Source organism: Talpa occidentalis, unplaced genomic scaffold (genome assembly GCF_014898055.3).
Source record: "Talpa occidentalis isolate TD23 unplaced genomic scaffold, MPIMG_talOcc4v2.1 talOcc4.2, whole genome shotgun sequence".
NCBI classification, from domain to species: Eukaryota; Metazoa; Chordata; class Mammalia; order Eulipotyphla; family Talpidae; genus Talpa; species Talpa occidentalis.
This window is the reverse complement of record NW_023602073.1, coordinates 37,223,855-37,243,534: the sequence shown is the minus strand read 5'-3', so window position 1 is coordinate 37,243,534 and position 19,680 is coordinate 37,223,855. Positions and strand designations below refer to the sequence as shown.

The following is a 19,680-nucleotide window of genomic DNA, read 5'->3' as shown; positions in this document are numbered from 1 at the left end:
TGGTGTGCTGGCACCTGCCACCCTAAAGGGAGCTGGAGTCTCTGAGAGCACCTGCTTACTCTGCACAGGGGGTTCCAGGAGGTTAGAAGTTCTGCAAATAGAACTTTTTTCTTTTTTTTATTTATATAAGCACTGGGTAAAGTCAGAAGCGCGGGAGGGTGAGAGAATTCACCAGAGCCAGAGCAAGGAGCAGAATAGGCAGAAGGACCGAAGTACATTGCTGAGGGGAGCAGCGGGTGGCAGGAGAGGTCTGTCGCGCCATGTGGGACCCTCACCGGTGGTCAGGGATCGAGCCAGCAAACCCGCGCTGCAGAGGCTGCGGGCAGCAGAGGCAGCAGCTTCACAGCCCAGCACTCAACCGCTGCACCACCAGGGGAGGCCCCCAAGGTGGTTGTTTCCAGACTGAAGTCTCTTGCAATTGTGCACACGGTTGAGAACCACATTAATGAGTCCCCTACCGGGCACTATCCTTCCATCGGCTCTAGCCTGTAGGCCCCTATCGTATGGGTACTGTATTGCTCCAGCCCTTGGTTTTGGCTTTGGGGCTTTTTGGCAGCTCTCTTGTCTTAGAGCCTGGGCAGGTGGGTGCCACTGCAGCCTATCCTGGCATCCCATCCTCATGCCCTGTGACTACCCTTTTCAGTTGGGATCCCAGCCTGTGTCAGAGACACCAAGTGTTAAAAGCTCTTTGTGAGCTGCTGGACAACACCAACAACAAACAGCTCTTTCAGACATGAGGCCCAGAGACTTTGCTCCTTTCCGGTGATGTCAGACTGAGGACTGGAGTCCCAGTCTCTGACAGAGGTCTTCATCTTCTCTTCCTCCTGCAGAGGTTGGCTACTGGGTGCTGCTTGTCTTCTTTCAGCTTCTGGTCCTCCTTTCTTGAGAGGCCAGGAACAGAGTCTTCCCCTTCTTTCTTTGGAGGTTGGAACAGAGCCCCTCAGCTCCCTCCAACCCTGGCTTATATCACTCTTTAGGGTGTCCCAACATCAAGTCTGGTTGGACTATTTTTCTTTTTTTGTGCAGAAGAACTGAGGTATTGGCCAGAGGTATAGAGTGAGCAGAACAGGCAGACTGACTGAAACACACTGCTGAGGGCAGCAGCTGGCAAGGCAGGAGAGGTCTGCTGCGCCTTGTGGGTCAGCTCCCGGCCAGGGATCAAACTCAGGCAGTAGTGGTGATGGTGCCGAGACTTAACATCTAGGCCACCAGGGAGGACCTGGACCATCTTCATCCTTGGCTGACTGGACCACTTAGCACCAATCAGCTCAGAGCTTGCATCTAATTGGTCCTGCCCATAACCCAGGAAGCATGCAGAAAAGGGCAGTTCTGAGCAGCAACTGCTACAACGGACTTGTGGTGGAGCAGCAGAGTGGAGACCACCGCTGCTGCTGGCTCCCGCCACCAAGTCATCTCCCAGATCTGCACCCACAATTGCGGGGGACAGGCACGGGCCCTTCTTCCTGAGGCAGCCACTGTGGGACTTTGCCACCTGCCCAGGCCCCTTCCTTCACTGCAGCAGAACTGCTTTCTAGTGCTCTCTGAAGTGAAGGATGCTGAGGCTCAGCCCTGTTCAGTGAAGCGCGACCCAGAGCCAAGTCTGGAACCAGGATGTCTACACGTCTCCTCGTCTCTCCCCTACTGGCTCATGTCTCCAGCAGGGAGGTGACCTGCAGTCCCGAGGAACCCACCACTCCATGTCAGAGCCTAGGGCACAGGTGGTCACAGACATGGCAGGACTGCAGGGTCCTCAGTGCCCCCCAGCCCTGAGTTGGAGCTACCTCTGTCCTGGCCTAAGGACCTCCCTCCCAGAGGCCTCCGAGCCCTTCCCAGCTAGTGCAGGCCTTACCAGCTCCTTCAGCTCTGCCAGCTTCTCCCACAGCTGGCCAAGTTTCATGGCCAGCTCGCTCTTGGTGTGTTGCTCTGTTTGGAGCGAGCCGGTCACCTCCATATTCTGATGGGCCAGGACAGACAGAAGAAACAATGAGACGCCACCCAATACAGCTGGAGAACCAGAGCTCGGTGTCCCCTCCCACATCAGGAAGAGGTCATCCCCCAGCCCAGGGCACCCTAGGCTCCTTACCTTCTTGCCAAGCGCTCTCTGGGCTCCGAATCCGATCATCTCCTGCACCCACCCTCTGCCCGGGACTCCCACGTCACCCGCTCTCCACGGGGATGAACACTGCCCACCTCTACACATCAGTCTCAAAGGCCACCCCTCCAGCCTCCAGACCCTTCAGAGCCAACTGCTCCCTCAGTTGCCACATCCCACCTTGCCGCCTAGCAAAGTGTCTGCTGCCAAGGGCCCATGGGAGATGGGTAAGTGTCCAGTTGATTTTTAAAAGACAGTGGGGGAGGATGTCCCAGCCACTCATCTCTGGTGAACCTCACGCACTTGCAGTTCTGCTACAAAACTCACCTTAGTCCTTGCACCTGTAACAAAAGCCCCCTTTCTCCTAAGCCTGCATTTCCCACTCCTAAGCTAAAATGAATTCATCACTTTGAAAAATCAACTTCAGTGTGGACTGTTGGTCTTTGCGGGACATGCCCAGATGGCAAGCCCTGTGTTTGGGGCAGGGGTTTATTGAGGCTCTCCCAGTAGGACGGGCCCCTGAGCATTCACCCTGGAGGCTTGGAAGGCCCAAATCTCACACCCCTGCTCTGGAAGCTCTTCCCAAATGACCTCTCACCCTTCACGGTGTATTGTATCTTCTCCAAGATGATAAAGATGTGCGGGAAGGAAAACAACGATCAACCAAGCAGGTGAAATAGCAGACGTGGACACACTGAGGGTTACTGATGGCAACATAAAATCAGCCAGAGGCCAAGTACCCCAAGCAGACAAGCCTCGTGCATGCACGCTTGGAGAGGCCAAGCCAGAGAGGGGGTCTCGGCACGGCCTCACCTTCCTCCTGTCCAATGGGGGGAGCGCTACCCCATTGGAGCGGTTAAGGTCGGACACCAGCACCTGCAGAATATCCTGAATCTACAGGAGGTGAAAAGAGAAAAACAAGGGCAAGGGGAGGCAGAGAAAAGCAGCTTAGAGAAGACAGGAAGGTCAGAGAAGAAAAGAGAGCAGCTCTGGACAATGGATGCTGGAGACATGGGTGAGGGATCATACCATGACCTGCGCCATCTTTCCAAACGGCCACTCACCACCTCGCCTGAGACAGAAAGCAACGTGAACCAAGAGATGGATCAAAGATACCAGATCAGTCTGGAAGACACTGATCTGGCCCAAAAACTTCATCTTCCAGGTGAGGAAACTGAGGCCTGGGAAGGACGTGACTTTCCCTGGGATCACCCAGCAAGCAGGCGGCAAAGAGGACTCCCACCTCAGAGGTCACCTAATCCCAAGCACCCGGGGCTCATCTGTGCCGCCCTAAAGGGAGAGGGTGTCCTCACTGACTGGCTTCCCCTTGAGGCTGGGGATGAGGGAAATTGCCAGAGCAAGAAGTCCATAGCGACGCCCTGTACTGAAGGCTCACTGCGCACCAGGCCCCGCACAAAGGGATGAATGCACAGTCCTCTCACGGATGCTGCCTAGATTTAAGTAGAGCTGTAGCACCCTGACTCACAGGTAGACAGAGAGCTTAAGCAGTGTTGCCCCAAATCAGATCCCCAGCAGTGCTATGGAGAGGCCACTGTCAGACCCGGTTCTTACCCACTTCTTTCATGTTCCTCACGTCTCACTCAGCTGCCCCTGGAGCACCCCTCTCCCAGGAAGCCTGGCTGAGCAAGATTTACATCTTCAGATGACTTACAACCACTGGAAGTGGTTGTCTCTGGCCTACTGCCATGTTTCTTCTTTTTTTCTTAACTCCTGCAGGAGACCCCAAGGTGTTTTTCCTTTGGTAGTCTCTCAACTGCGGAGAGGAAAAAGAGAGTTGAGGCTCACGAGAACGGCAAGCCCCTGTACTCACACCCCACTTTACAAGTTAGATTTGCCATCTGACGTCATGCCACCAACATCTCCACCAGGTGCTGTGAGTAGTCCCCCCGTCCCATCCTCCCAATGACAGAAGAAATGGACTGATGACATGGTTTAAAGAAAAAATGTTTAGGAATTTTCACTCAGTCTTCAGACTCGAACTTCTGGGATGCCATGACTCAGTAGCTGCCAGCAGGCAGCGCTGCTCAAGCTCCTGCACCAGTGGATGCTGATGGCAGGAGGCAGTGAGGGGACAGCCAGGGGCACAGCCAGGCACATTTCAGAGCAATCTGTTACAATCTCACATATGTCTGCATACGTACATTAACACAGAAGGCTTTTTTTTCTCAGGAGACTCAAGCAGAATTGATGCTTCAGTCGCCTGTTTATCCTGTGGTGAGCTGAGCAACCCATGTTGAGACGACTGGGGGAAGATTCCCAACTGGGAAGGTCAGTTTGCTGGGATCTGATCCACAGAGGGTAAACAGATCACTCCAAAGAGCACTGATTGGGGGCACTCTGGCCCCAGGGTCATAAGGAATTAGAATGTGAGATGGAGGAGTCAGACAAAAATTGGAAAGTCTCCGTGGAGAAGTAGAAACCCCGCAGAAAACCAAACTAAACAATTCTTCCCAGTGTCTCCCAGAGCAGTTGCCAGCGTTTCAAGTTTACTAGGGAAGCGTAGGCTTTGTAGGCGCTCAGTGTTTAAAGGTGGGGTACAGTACAGAGCAAGCGAGCCTGAACCCTCTCCCAGGGTCGGGTCCCATGGTCTTGGGTCCCCTTCAAGTTGGTAATCTGCAGCCACAAGAGAAACCTGAAAGGGGGTTAGTCCTGGGGGGCTGGGGCAACAAATCAAGCACCCAGCTCTTGATGTGACATAAGGATGGTTCCCAGGGATTGTGAGGGAACTACATTCCACCCCTTGCCCCTCCACGCACATTCGCCGCTCCTCTTTGTCCTGGGCCAGCCCATTTATGAGAACCCCTTCTCTAGGTGCTGCTCCCTCATTACTGCTCTCTGGTCTGGCAGAGAGCCAAGGGGGTGGCTCAGGCCTGGTTATGAGGGTCTTCTGCAGGGATGCGATAACGTGGGTGGAGAAGGAGTTGGTCAAAGGTGGTAGGAGACATTTCCTGAATGTGAGCCTGTGTGAATTTCAGGAGGCAAGGAGCAAAAAGAAAAAAAAAGTAAAGTCATCATTAGTAGTGGCCCCAAGAGTGGGAGGAGCCATGACACTATAGGATTTTGAAACCATGTCAGCGGGGAATTGGAGCCCCCACTTTCCCTTTCCATGTCTTTGCGTAGTTTCATGAAGGCTTCCACATTTTGTTCTACAATCTTTGATTCATTGATACAATAACAACATTCTTCCCTGAGGAACAGGCAGGTGCCCCCCTTGTTAGCCGTTAACAGGTCCAGAGCCCGCCGGTTTTGGAGCATGGCCTGTGCCAGGGCGGGGAGCTGTCTTTGTGATGATGCTAAAGACACAGAGGTTTTTTCTAAGGAGGGGTAGATACCTTTAACCGAAATGTTAGAAGTGCAGGAATGAAAGCCGACAAGGGCATCAGTTGGATAGCAGGGGTAGCTGTGATTGGAGTCCCATAGGGGGACTGATAGTCGGGAGTCTGGCAAGCAGCGTCTGTAATCTTGGTCATAGTGGTATTGAGATTAATTGGAGCTGCCGCCAGTAGAGGCCTCTGAAGGGAAGCACAGAGGAAACAAGAAAGGTATTAGATCCAAAAGAGTTATGTAGGAATAGTATAGCGTTTTGTATTTTACGAATCCAGGTTGAGGGTGTCTCCGTCTTTTCTGATGATGTTAGCTGATTTTGTAGGACTTGCTCTGAATGGAGGATGTCCTGGGAGACTTGGACTGTGGCATTTTGTGTCGGGACATAGTCCCTTGAGATGGGAAAATGTTGCCACTGTGTAGGAATGCCAGCCAGTGTACCCTGAGGCTTGGACTCCCTGTACCCAGCGTAGGTCCCAAGGACCTGAAATAGTATAGTTAACTTGATTCGTATTGAAACCCGTATTATGACAGATGGAGAGAACATTCGGCCTTTGTCTGGAAGGTGCACTGTACATGACGGGCAAGGGCACCCCCCATATTCTTTGTAGGTATTCTTGCAATGATCTAAGGTTTGATGGTAAAAGAAAGAAAACATGGTGTTCATAGTGTTGTTAATTGATGAAAGAGTTAGGGTGAGAGTGATGGGTGCTGTGCATCCGGCCTGTGGGCATCCGCAGTACCCACCAAGTGGGTAGTCTCCGTGGATCCTGAGACAAAGGTCTCCCTAACTTTGAATTTCCATACATAGGACACTGAGCTAGGGGAGATTTTGACAAGAAATGCGCATCCTAGTAGGACCCAGGTTACAACATACATACTGTTTGTCTTCGGGCGCACGTTTGACCCGAGAGAGATGGTGCCAGGAGGGGTCTCCCAGAGGTGTTACCACTATAGGCGTGGTGAGAATGACTGTGTGCGGACCAGTCCATGGAGGCTGCAGTGGCTTTGGCTGAAGCGATTTGAGCAGAACTTGGTCTCCTGGATGCAGTGGTGGGGAAGGTCAGTTGAGGAGGTCGAGATTCGGGCAGGACTGGGTAAGTACCGGTCTGCATGTTCCTGGTGCAGTTGCAGAGCTCTCAGGAGAGTTTAGTCAGGTGACCCTTGATTAGCCCATTGGCGCGCTCCACCTTCCCTGAGGATTGTGGGTGGTGGGGAATGTGAAGCTTCCAGGTGATACCCAGAGCTGCGGAGACCTGCTGAGTAATCTTTGAGATAAAAGCTGGACCATTGTCAGATAGGACAGATGGGGAGGCCAACGCATGGGATAATGTGGTTAAGAAGGGCCTCGGTTACCCCCTGAGCCGTTTCTCTAGCTGCGGGGAAGGGCTTGACCCAACCTGTTATTGTATCAACCGTTGTGAGCAGATATTTAACTTTTTTGTGAGTAGGGAGGTGAGTAAAATCAACCTGCCAATCCTGTCCGGGTAAGTGTCCACGCAGCTGGTGAGCTGCAGAAGAAGGAGGTTGGCGAATTCCCCCTTGAGGTGATCCACGAGCACCGGTTTGACGATGGGAACACAGCTGCCAGACTTTTGCATTCAAGGAGGGGTGGAAGAGCAGACTCAGGATTTGGCGTTCATTAGGTTCCTAAGTCGGAGTGATGGAGGGGACAGATAGAGAGAGAATAGGACCAGGATCTGCAGCAGAGTGAGTTGTGGGAGCCCTTGTTGCTGCATCAGCCTTGTTATTCCCTGTGGTCACGTAAGAATTGTCCGTGTGGTGTCCTTCACAGTGGATAATGGCGACTTCAGTTGGAAGCTGCAAGGCCGCTAGAAGCTTAAGGGCAAGTTTAACGTTCATGATGGGGGACCCCTGGGTGGAGAGGAACCCCCTTTCCTGCCAAATCGCAGCAGGACTGTGAGCCATAAGGAAGGCATATGTTGAATCCGTATAGATGGTGACTTTCTTATGGTTGCTGAGGGTCAGGGCCCCGGTAAGTGCTCTGAGTTCTGCCTTTCGGGAGGTGGTTCCTCCGGCCGGCTTTCCTGCCTCGATGACCTGATCGAGGGTAACCATGGCCTAGGCAGCCCTCCGCTGACCTCGCGCACCTTCGCAAGAGCTGCCGTCTACAGACAGAGTCCAGTAGGCATCTGACAAAGGGGAGTCGGCCAAACCCAGTCTGGAGTTTGCATTTCGCCCAGGATTTCAGGGCATGAATGAGTGGCAGAAGGGGGGCCAGAGACAGAAGAGGGGCTGGGTTGAGAGAAGTTGACTGAGTGAGACTCGCCAGAGGGTTTTCGATAAAGAGCACGTGGAAGTCCTGTGAGCGGGCAGGAGTGAGAGTGGAGAGCGGGCGGGGAGACAGGAGGGCCTGAAGGTGGTGCGAGGAATGTGCTTGGACAGGTCTTCCCAGAGTAAGTTTGAGGGGTTCCCGGGTGAGTAGAGCTGCCGCTGTCAGGGCTCTAAGGCAAGGTTGCCAGCCCCTGACGGTGGGATCCATCTGCTTGGAGAGATAAGCGACAGGACACAGGGCTGGGCCCAGAGGCTGGGAAAGGCCACCTGCCGCCATACCCCGACGTGCGTCTGTGCACAGGAGGAAAGGCTTTTCTGGGTCAGGAAGGCCAAGGGCAGGTGCCCTAAGGAGGATATGTGTGAGTAAAAGGAAGGCCCTGCAGACCTCCCCGGGAGATTGGAGAAGTCCTTCGAGGGAGGCTTTTGCTGTGTCGTACAGTGGCTTGGCTAGGAAAGCAAAATTAGGGATCCAGTGACGGAAGAATCTGACCAAACCTAGGAAGGAAAGGATTTGTTCTGCCGATTCAGGGGAGGGAAGGTCCCGGATGGCCTGTTTGTGGTCCACCGTCAGCTGTTTGGAGGAAGGAGTTAGTGGAAGACCCAGATAGACGGCTGTGGGAACTGAAAGTTGGGCTTTGGAAGGGGAGACACGGTATCCTTTTGAGCCCAGGAAGGTGAGGAGTTGTGCAGTGTGTTGCTGAGATTGTGGCAGAGAAGGTCTGCAGAGGAGGAGGCCAGCAACATATTAAAGGAGAGCCCAGAAAGGAGTTGGACTTACCTGCTACCTTGACTGTTACCCTGGGCTCCTTGAAGTTTATCGGGGTCGATGAGTCCGGGCCTCTTCAGTCCTCAGCTGCCAAACCGAAGACCGCCGGTGGCAAGAGTTGCAGGGGCTGGAAGGACTGGTCCACCGCAGCCAGGCATGGAGGGACAGTCACTTTTCCAGTGACCCTGGACGTTTCAGATGGGGCATGGTCCTGGCAGGTGTTGGGGCATTGTCTGGACCAGTGGCCTTCTCGACCACATTTGAAGCAGGCTCCCAGCGGTGGTCGGTTGGGGGCCATGGGGCCCGTTGTCATCCTCTGTCGGGCGGCAGGCACTGCGGTGGTTGGAGGAACATGGCCTGGCGGTCTCAAGGCCCTACCAGGGCCTGAGCTTGAAGCCCAGCCTTCTGAAGACTACGGAGTTCCCTCTCTGCCCTGTCCTGTTCCTTCCGGTTTTTAAAAACTGTCAAGGTCATATTCAGCAGATCCTGGATAGGGGTTTGAGGACAGTCCTCAGCCTTCGTTAAAAAAAAAAAAAAAAAAAGATTTATTTATTCATTTACACTAGAACCGGGGTCCAGGCCAGATACATGGGAGGGTGAGAGGATTCACTAGAGACAGAGTGGGGAACAGAACAGGCAGACTGACGAAATACACTGCTGAGGGGAGTAGCGGGCGAGGCAGGAGAGGTCTGCTGTGCCATGTGGGACCCTCGCTGGCCGGGCGGCATGGAACCGGCACTGCAGAGGCCTCGGAGAGACTCACAGCGCAGCGCTTTGCCATCTGCGCCATCAGGGGAGTCCTCTCAAACTTCTTAAGCTTCTATTAATGTCAGGAGCTGACTGAGATATAAAATGGGTAGCCAGAACTGTTGCGCCTCCATTTGAGTCAGGGTCAAGCCTGGTATGGCGCTGGAGCGCCTCCGTCAGGCGACTAAGGAAGGCAGCAGGGTTTTCTGAGGCAGACTGGGTGATCTCCCTGAGCTTAGCAAAATTTACACTTTTGTGCACAGCTGCTTGGAGACCAGCTAGGAGACAGGTAATAAAATGGTCTTGGTGAGTCCTGCCCCGGGGGCCCTGCCTGTGTCAGTCTGGTAGCCCCACCCCGGCTCTGGGCTGGGAACTGCTGCAGAGCCTGGGGCCATGGTTGTGTCAGTCACAGGGACCTGATCTGCATGGTCTTGGGCGGACCTAAAAACCTGCTCCCTTTTGTCAGAGGTCAGGGTGGAAGAGAGGATCACATGTAGTCATGACAAGTAAGGTCACAGGCTTGGGTAAGATAAGGAAACTCTTTGGTGTAGGTGGTGGGATTGTTAGTGAAAGAGCCAAGAAGCTTTTCAGTCTGGGAGAGACCAGACAGAGAGGAAGGACCATGGCCCCTAATTCCTCCTTCAGTCCCCGCCACTTCCCTGAGGGGACCCAGAAGAGGACCACCCAGAACGGGTGTGGTGGCTAGGAGGTGAAAAAAAGAGGGGAGGCCGGATTGGGGAGCTGGAGGAGGTGAAGACTGAGAATCTAGAGGATCAGAGAACTTTGAAGAGGGTCCAGAGAGGGGGAGAGTGAGAGGAGTCTCAAGACTTGGAGAGTGTGGCAGGTTTTCAGGAGGGAGGGGCTGGAGGGGGGCACGGGAGCACAAGAGAAAGCCAGCCTGGCCCTAAGGGATCTCTGACCATTTTCCATTGCGGTGACAGAACTCTTTAGGTCTGTAAGGATCGAGAAGTCAAAAGCGCCATGCTCGGCCCGTGGGAGCCATTGTCCAATTGGTATTGAGGCCACGCAGCGCTGCAGTAAAAGATGAGATGCTTGGGGCACATATCTGTCCTAAGCTCCAAGGGACCGAGGTTTGAGAGAAGGCATCTGCCAAGAGGGTGATAGATAAGCTTCAGTCAGAAGTTGGCTCTCAGAGAGAATTTGATTCCTATATTGGTCACACACACACTTAAGTTCATACAGGCAAGCCAACCCCAGGTTCCCAAAGTACCTCCGACTGAAGACAGCCACTGAGACTTGTCTTACCCGGGCCTTCCACCTAGGTGGATGTTCTCTGGCTGTGGAAGTCTCTAGGCTCGAGGACCTGCAGTGCAGATGGTCACGCAGGGTGTTGAGCTGATAGGCCGCTTGTGCCGCTGTCAGGGAGCAGGCCGTCAGGGAGCCTTCGAAATTCATGCTGGGGGTGCAGCCCCCATCCCCCTATGTGAGTGTGCTGCTGGGGCAGGGCAGCCACCTTGGGAGCTTTGGAACCGGATCCACCACAGGGCAGAGGAGGTCTGACCCCTCCTCCTTATTGTGGCAACTGAGTCGCCTTCAGGAAGGCTCAGGTTGTCTGATGGCTTTGGAAAGCCTGAGGGTCCAAGCCACACCCTCGGCCCGCAGCCACCTTGCAACCAGGCAGGCCACAGAGCGCCTTGCCCTCCGTGCCTGCTGTTGCTGTTCCCGCCAGCACAGGGCCACCGCAGTCCCTGTGCCCCAGGTGAAGCACCGAAGCCTGCCTGCAGGCCCATGGACCTGGGCCTGTTGTTCCATAGTGTCACTTCTCCTTTTTCAGCCAGGGGACCTCAGTGTCGGCTGACCTGGGCAAGTCGGCTTCTCTGAGTTCTACCCAAGCTGGTCAGTAAAACTTGCCCCACAGACCTGCCTGCCCCCGCACCCCTACACTGATGCTTGCTCTTCTGCTTTTCCACACCAGGAAGGGCCCAGCCTCACCTACACGACCTGTGGTCCCCCAGCCAGTTGAGGCTCCCCTCTTAGACTTATAAGCCTGTGGCCACTAGCATCTGGCCTCCTGCCCTCCCTGCCTCCCCAGGGTCCATATGGGGAACTACTGTGCTTTCTGCCTACCCCAGGGAGCCCCTGGCTCCCTCCAGCCATCCTCTCAGCTCTGCCCTCCCGGGGCAAACAGTGGTATTCCCCTGTCTTTCTCCATCAGAAATGGTGGAGTCACGTGGGGCCCGAGGCCCCCTACTCCTGACACTAAGGGTGACCCTGGGCTGGTGGGTTGAAAGACAGGGGAACAGAGAGGAGGGAGCCGAGGGGGCCGATCACATGTCTGGCACACGGGTGCACTGTCTGGTGTGTGTGAGGCCGGCGAGTGAGCAGGGAGAGGCTCCAGCTCCTGCTCCTGCATCCCCCCTCCCTGTCCCCCCTCTCCTCTCATCCAGAACCCCTGCCCACACCCTCCCCTGCTTCGTCTTCCCTCCCCACCTCCCCCCAGCGCTGCAGCCCAGGCTGCACCTGCCTTCCCAGCTCTCCCCCTTCTCTGCCCTCCCCCGTTTTCTCTCTGCTTCTCTCCAGCTGCCAGCTGATCGGGTCAGGCAAGTCCATCCCATCCTGAGAGCCCCAGGGCCCCCTTCGGCCTCTAACCAGACCCCTCCTCTTCCTGGGACACCTCTCTTCCCAGGCCTGCCTGGGTGACTGTTCTGTGACTTGGCCCCCAGCCCCCAAGCCTCCCCCTTCATCTGTGACTTTAGTCTGTTGTGGTGGTGAGCTGACACCCCAGGCGTGACCTCGGTGACTCTTGTGCCCCCTCGGTGGTATTGCTCCTGCCCTGCTCTATGCATGTCAATAAATACACGGGCACACACACACGTGCAAGCGCTTCTCTGGTGCTGGGAACCGCCGTGCTGTGCTGTCCTTCTGAGTCTTGTGGCCCAACTACAAGCAAACACTGTCACCCCAGCCGCCTCCGCCAACACGTGCCACCTCCGACGAGCCTCCCTGCCATTCCCGGCCTGTGCACAGTCAGCCCCCCCTGCCACCTTCCTGCCCCTTCCCCGAGCATGGGGGTGCTGTCCCGGCAGCTGTGTGCTTCTGGCCGCGACCAGTCCTGCTGTCTCTTGGCTGAGAATGAAACCCATTTCTGAACAATGGGGAGCAACGTGTTGTGTGCTGGCTGTGTTCTGTGGCGTTCAGGGGGAAGGGAAGGTTTAAGCATGGGGGCGCAGGGGTGCCTGGGATGCCCCAGTCCTTCCCGGGCTGCCCTGGAAAGCATCTGGATGTTAGCTGGTCTTCATCTGAACCCTGCTGTGGCCACCAGGGGTAGAGTGCCAGCCTGGAGGACTCATGGGGCCTGGTGGGAGCCCCAGAGGAACAGGGTGAGAGGAGAAATGCCTAGGCTGGAAGCCAGTACTCTGGGGTGCTGGCACCCTGCTTTCCTCCCATAAAAGTAGACCAGGTTTCCCAGTCTTGGTCATCAGAGCAGGAGCTGGCCCTCCCGGGGTGGCACGCAGTGGGATGGCACCTGTAGGGCCTGAGAGCTGAGCGGGGTTGGATGCCCTGACAGGCAGCGCCAATGCGCACCTCGCACCCCGAAGCCTGCCCTCTGCTGGCAGGACCCACACCCAGCGCAGCCCCTGAGCCCAGATCCCAGGGCCTGACCACTTGGTGAGTTCGGTTTATTCAGAAACAAAAGTGAAACCCCAGGAACCACTCCCTGGCCTTGCCTCCTTCCTCTGTCCTGGGCGATCTATAAATAAGTTTCCTCGATGTCAACTGATTCATAGAAACCTCCTCTCCCAGGGGCCACCGCAGCCTCCGCTGTGATACAGGGGCCGTCTCAGCCCCATGTACACACGTCCCAGCACAGTATGTACACCGCGGGGCGCCCATGCATCTTCCGCCTGGCCTCCACCAGCCACCCCGGCCCAGCTTCTGGCCAAGCCCAATTTTCCACAGGGTTGGGGGAGTGTGTACCCCCAAATTGCCTGAGTAAGCCATGCATCCCCTCTATGGGGACTTTTTATTAAAGAAGCAGTGAAGGCCACCTCTGTGCAAATCCTGGGTGGCCTCCAAGATAATCAGGCACAGAGGCCCACGGGACTTTTGTAAAGACAGCAAGTGGAGGCCACCCCCTTGTGGACTGTGGTGGCTTCATACCTGCAGGACATTTGAGAGGAGGGAAGGGGAGGCCACCCTTTTGCGGGTCGGGGAGGCCTCATGCCTGCAGGACTTTTGGGAGGGGGCACAGGGGGGAAGCCACCCCTTTGTGCATTGGGGTGGCCTCATGCCCACGGGTCTTTTGGGAGGGGGGACAGGGTAAGCCACCCCTTTGAGAATTGGGTTGTCCTCATGCCCGCGGGTCTTTTGTGAGGGGCGGGATGGGAGAGGCCACTCCTCTGTGGATTGGGGTGGCCTCATGCCCATGGGCCTTTTGTGAGGGGGGAAGGAGGAGGCCACCCCTTTGCACATTGGGGTGGCCTCATGCCCGCGGGCCTTTTTGTGAGTGGGGACAGGGGAGGACACCCCTTTGAGGATTGTGGTGCCCTCATGCCCGCAGGACTTTTATGAGGGGGACAGGATAACCTCAAGCCGCAAGACTTGTGTAGTGAGCAGAGCCCCCCCTTAATAGGTGGGTGCCTACAAAATAATCGGGCACACATTCCCATGGGGACTTTTGCTAGGTAGTAGGAGAGGCCTCCCCTCTGCAGTTAGGGATCACCTCCAAAATAATTGGGAGCAACAAAAAGTAAAAAGAAAAAAATAAAGAAAAATCAAAACAATTATTGAGTCCAACAAAAAATAAAAAAAAAAAAAAAATTGGGTGCAAAGGCCCGTGGGGAAATTTCAAAAGGGAGTAGGGGAGGCCACCCCTTTGTGGATCTGGGTGGTCTCAAATAAACCACTGCTATCTCTGTGGCTACACTCTAGACAGGTGTTGGTGCCCACCTGCCCCAGCTGGTATCTCTGTCTGGACTTAGCCCCCATGCCGGGCCTTCAAAATGCTGCCCCATTCCACATGGTTGGGGTAGTGTGGGGGGGGGCACGTGGCTCCAAATTGCCTGATACAACCTAGGCCCTCTGCAGGAAGGCCTGGTAAGGATTCAATTGGTCATCAAGGAGCCCCTATGTTGTAGAAGGGAGCCCCCTAAATAACTAGTTGGATGTTTCTAGCTCCTTGTCTCTGGAAGTATGATTAGCCCAGAGATTAAGACACAGCCCTGACCTAAGAGGCTAGGGTCTGCACCTGTTTCCCCCTATTAGATAGGGGAGTTGTTGTACCCCTTTTTTAAGCCGAGGCATATAAGGATGACTGGGAAGGAGAGCCAAAGGACAGGGGGGGAAAGCTTGGGGAATAGGGATGGGTTGGTGAGGGCCAGGTGGGGGCAGAGCCCCCGGCCCCATGCCGGTGGCCTAGACCACCATTATCTTCACCTTGTTGTCATCAGCCTGGTAGAAGAAGGGAAGGCATGGGCTGTTTCCAATGGTGACGGCTTCCTGGGGTTCTGCATTTCTTGAAGCAGCTGAATGATCTGCTGCGCAGAGGCGTTCTCGAGGGGAGTCAGGCCCAGCTGGGCCTTGCCCTGGGTTGGCTACACGTCATGGACGAGGCTCACCTCACTCTGTGCTTTAGAGAGACAGAGACAGGATGCTGTGTGCCTGGCGCAGTGTGCTCCTTCTGCCTAGATGCCCGTGCGGGGCTTTCCTCACCTTGGCCGCTGGCAGCGCCAAGCTCCTTGGGGGCTAGGCATGCGCTAGTGGGCTCAGCAGCAGGGTTCTGGGCAGGGGCTCAGAGCTTCACCCGCCATTCGTTGTGCACCTCCACCAGCCACAAAACCAGTTCTTGCAGCTCTAACAGCTTCACCTGGAAGCAGAGATGCTCAGAAGCCCGCCCTGCCCCCAGCTGCACCACCACGGAGCCAGAGCTCTGACTACCTTCATCTCCTCTTTGCTCTGGGCCAGCTGGCTTATGGACTCCTCCTTCTCTCGGTGCTCCTTCCTCATCACTGCTTTCTGGGTCTGGTAGAGAGTGATGTATTGTCCTAGGGGGAGGGTGTGTAAACAGCTCAGCTGCTGGGGTCTCCCCAGCCTCTGCATAACACCCCAGCTGCGGGGCACAGGCCTCCCCACTCACTGATGGTGTCAGTCTCTCCAGACATCTAGATACATCGATGCTTCAGCTCCTCCATCCAGTCCTGTAAGTCCACTTTCTCCTGAATGAGCTTGGTAAAGTGACCCTGCAGCCAGACAGTGGGCTCAGGGGCTCAGCAGTGCCGGCCTGCCCAGCACCCAGCCCGCCCAGCCCTCCGGAGAACCACACTGTAGGGTAAGAAAAAACTATCAGGCTTTTCTGCCCTCCCGCCATTTGGATAGAAGACGGAACCCTGCGGTCTGAATGCATGCCTGATGCGGGCACCTGGAGTAGGGTGTGGGCATATGTAGATGGGATTCACCTGGGCTAAGATGGGCTTTTAAGGGTGGCGTCACGGGGACGCCAGCAGCAGCAGAGAAGCGGAAGCAGAACCAAGACAGCAGAGCAGCAGAGACCAACAGAGAACACGGGAGAGCCCAGAAAGAGTGAAGACTTGCTGGGGGCTGGGAGGCCTGTCAGCCTCCCGGCCCCCCAGCACCCTACTTGCCATGTACCTGGTAAATCCCAATAAAAGCCTGCAAAAGCCACTGAGGCTTCCAGGACTCTCTTCTCCTGGACCCAGTCTGCTGGATCAGAAAACCTGCCCCGTGTCCATTCCTTCCTGCCTTACAATTGGCGTAAGTCAGCAAGGTGCTCCATGCAGACGGTATGGAGCCCTCCGAAGACCGGGAGGGACTGAGGAGCAGCAGACAGTGTTTTCCTGTGACAGCGCTGGACGTGTCATGGCGGCACAGGGGATGGAAAAGGTCCGGAAGCTGCGGGATGAGACCTCGCCTGGAGGAGGAGATGTCCGAGAGGACCAGCCAACAATCCCCGCCTAGGCAGCAAGAATCATCGGGGGAGAAAGGACCACGATTCTGAGCTCCCCAGTGTGGACAAAGGGAAAAGCCGATGAACTTGAACTAATGGACTAACAATCCCGCCAGAAGGCGGAGGACCTTGGCAAGTTTGATATGTTTTGGGGGCCCTGGGGGAGGATGGGATTGTACACCCCCGGGAGATGGGAATCTGGGGGTGGCCAGTGGGCCTTGGTGGCCAAAAGCAGCCAGTGTATTGCCCAGCATCCAGGCAGAGGAGAAAAAGCCAACTGAGAAGGCAAAAAGCTGGTGCTAAGTTCGGGAAGCCCTGAGTGGCTGTTAAGCACTGTGTAAGCTAAAGAAGGCCAGTGAGTCTCTTAAAATCACCTGTGGGTGTTGCCCTGTTCATTGCTGAGTGAGGGTGAGGAGCTGAGGAGCCCATCTTTGGGGGACGGGCGGGGAACGTGGCTTGTGGTGGAGCCCACAGCCAAAGAGGGTCCCAAGAGAGGCCGCATGTGGACTTGCATCCACGGATCCCTGACCCATGTGCTTGTGCAGTGGGCTGGCCTGAGTGCAGGGGCCTGCGTGTCGCATTGGTGGCTATGAAAGCCGAGTGTTGGAGTGACTGCAGACAGAAACCCTGAGGGTTGGGCGATTACCCCCAAAGAGTACAGAATTGCCAACCCAAGAGTGAGCGCATCCTGGGGGTGGATGCGGTGTGTGGCTTGTGGCCGAGACCCCAGCTGGAGGGGGCCGGGAGGCCTGAGGGCTCCTGGCCTGTAACGGCAGATGCCTGAGTGGTTTCCTCTCTCGCATGAGCAGTGCCTTCGGCAGCTGAAGTGGTGGATCACGTACTGGTGCCAATAGTCTTTTGCCACTAGGTTGGTCCCCTGCCTGGGCTTATTTGTGTTCTGTTATATTTCATTGTGATATATTTCATTTGTTTTTGTGGGCCATGGCTGCAGTGTTCCTATTCGCCAAGAGAAACGTGTGTATAACTCGTATAGACTGTCTGGCAGGTAAACGTATCAGGCTTTTCTGCCCTCCCTACATTAGGATGGATGATGGAACCCTGTGGTCCCAAATGCATGCCTGATGCGGGCACCTGGAGTAGGGTGTGGGTATAGGTAGATGGGATTCACCTGGGCTAAGACTGGGCTTTTATTTATTTATTTATTTAAAATGAACTTTGTGAAGTCAGTCTCTCTTTCTCTCTCTCTCTTTTTTTTTTTAAAGATTTACCTATTTATTTATTCATATAAACACTGGGTACAGTCAGAAGCGCGGGAGGGTGAGAGAATTCACCAGAGCCAGAGCAGGGAGCAGAGTAGGCAGAAGGACCGAAGTACACTGCTGAGGGGAGCAGCGGGCGGCAGGAGAGGTCTGTGCGCCATGCAGGACCCTCCTCTGGTGGCCGGGGAGCAGCCGGGGATCGAACCAGCCCTGCGGAGGCTGCAGGCAGATTCGGAACCCAGTGCTCAACCGCTGCGCCACTGGTGAGGCCCAAGACTGGGCTTTTAAGGGCGGCGTCACGGGGACGCCAGCAGCAGCAGAGAAGCAGAAGCAGAACCAAGACAGCAGAGCAGCAGAGACCACCAGAGAACACCGGAGAGCCCAGAAAGAGTGAAGACTTGCTGGGGGCTGGGAGGCCTGTCTGCCTCCTGACCCACCCAGCACCCCTGCCTGCCATGTATCCGGTAAATCCCAATAAAAGCCTGCAAAAGTCACTGAGGCTTCCAGGACTCACTTCTCCTGTACCTGGTCTGCTGGATCAGAAAACCTGCCCTGTGGCCATTCCTTCCTGCCTTACACACACTCACCTGCAGTTTCTCCATGGCTCCCTGAAGGGCCTGGTGGGTCTCCCCAGGCACACTCTCCCCCCAGGTGGCGGGGGCTGGGGCCTCCATCTTCTCAGGATCCTGGTCCCATGGAGCTGTCTGCTGAGCCAGGAACTGGCAGAGCATCTTTTGCTCCTTGAGCTGCCCGCGTAGCCGCGCCTGTTCTTCCTCAGCACTGGCCAAGGCCGCGTTACAAAATGTCATCTGTGGGCCAGAGGAACAGGGTGTCCCTGAGGGTCGGGCAGGGGGCTGGGAGGCACACCTCTCAGGGCCTCTGTGGGCACACCTGAGATTCGAGGATGGTGTTGGTGTCTGCCCACTGGTCCCCAGCAGAGGTGGGGGGAAGTTTAATCAAAGGGAGGGAAACCAAAGAGAAGGGTGGGAGGGGGAAGGTGGGGCAGGGAAGGGGCTCTGGGGCCGAGCTCACCATGGCCTCGCAGCTGTCTAGGTCGTCAGCGATGCTTAGCTTTGGCAGGGGACCCTTGTTCTCCTCTTCCTCCTCCTCCTCACTGCTCAGTCCATTTATTGTTGGGGGGCAGACAGAGGGCCTCAAAGAACACCTGGGTTCTGAAGCATCCCTGAAAGCCAGCAAGCTCTGCCCCCTCCTCTCTGTGCAACCCTGCACCAGCAAGTCCCCAAAGGAGAAGGATCCAAATTGTCCTAAGGGTGGCTTCCACTCTTGCAAACCCCTCCTCTGCTGGAGTCCCACTCACTTCCTCCAGTCCAAGCCATGAGGTTCAGTGGGGCCGGCAGGAAAGAGTGAGAAGGGATGCTGCTCGCAGGTCTTCCTGCTCGGGCGGCCACAGGGTGTCTGGCACTCCAACTGTCCCACTTGTGTTTCCAGCAGCTCTTGGTGGGCCAACTCGACCTCCATCTTGCCCTGCTCTTCTTCGTGCTGCATCCAGTCGCCAAGCTGGGTGTTAAGCAGCACCGGCTTCTGCAGGACGTCCTTCTCGTTGGCCAGCTGCTGGTAGGTGGCCACAAGCTGCTGGTAGGCGGCCATGTACTGCTGAAGGTGAGTAAGGTACCGGTTCCGCTGCTGCTGCAGCTCCTGAGCCTCTTGATATTTCTCCTCCACCTGCAGGGAGGACGCGGGGTGGGTTGAGGGCAGGTGGCAGTTGGCCTCCAAATTGTCACTGGAACCCAGCTGCCTCTGCTAGACACTACCTCAGGGAGACCAGTAGTGACCATCACTACTGACCAGTGCTGCTCAGCACTCCTGGTGACAGGGGATTGGAACCCTACTTGTACTTCTGGTGGACAGTACCTGGCTGAGGTAGACACCACTTGTGGCTACAGTAAGCTCCATTTCCCATTTGTAAAATAAACCCCAAGGTGGTTGTTTACAGAGGCTGAAGTCTCTTGCAATTGTGCACATGGTTGAGAACCACAGTGATGAGTCCCCTACCGGGCACTATCCTTCCATCGGCTCTAACCTGTAGGCCCCTATCGTATGGGGTCTGTATTGCTCCAGCCTTTGGTTTTGGCTTTGGGGCATTTTGGCAGCTCTCTTGTCTTAGAGCCTGGGCAGGTGGGTGCCACTGAGGCCTATCCTGGCATCCCATTCATGCCCTGTGACTACCCTTTTCAGTTGGGATCCCAGCTGATGTCAGAGACACAAAGTGTTAAAACGTTCTTTGTGAGTTGCTGGACAACACCAACAACAAACAGCTCTTTCAGACATG

The 19,680-nt window shown here is 55.6% G+C and overlaps 1 protein-coding gene across 1 annotated transcript; it reads right to left on the bottom strand.

Annotated features, from left to right (window-relative positions):
- Positions 1 to 13,706: 13,706 nt before the first annotated feature.
- Positions 13,707 to 19,304, bottom strand: LOC129146273 (golgin subfamily A member 2-like). The gene is given in 8 exon segments (XM_054698103.1): positions 13,707 to 15,072; positions 15,144 to 15,250; positions 15,343 to 15,445; positions 15,855 to 16,244; positions 18,029 to 18,199; positions 18,423 to 18,504; positions 18,709 to 19,151; positions 19,263 to 19,304. Coding segments are annotated over 8 exon segments (1,590 nt in total). The 3' UTR covers positions 13,707 to 14,820.
- Between the last annotated feature and the right edge of the window lie 376 nt (positions 19,305 to 19,680).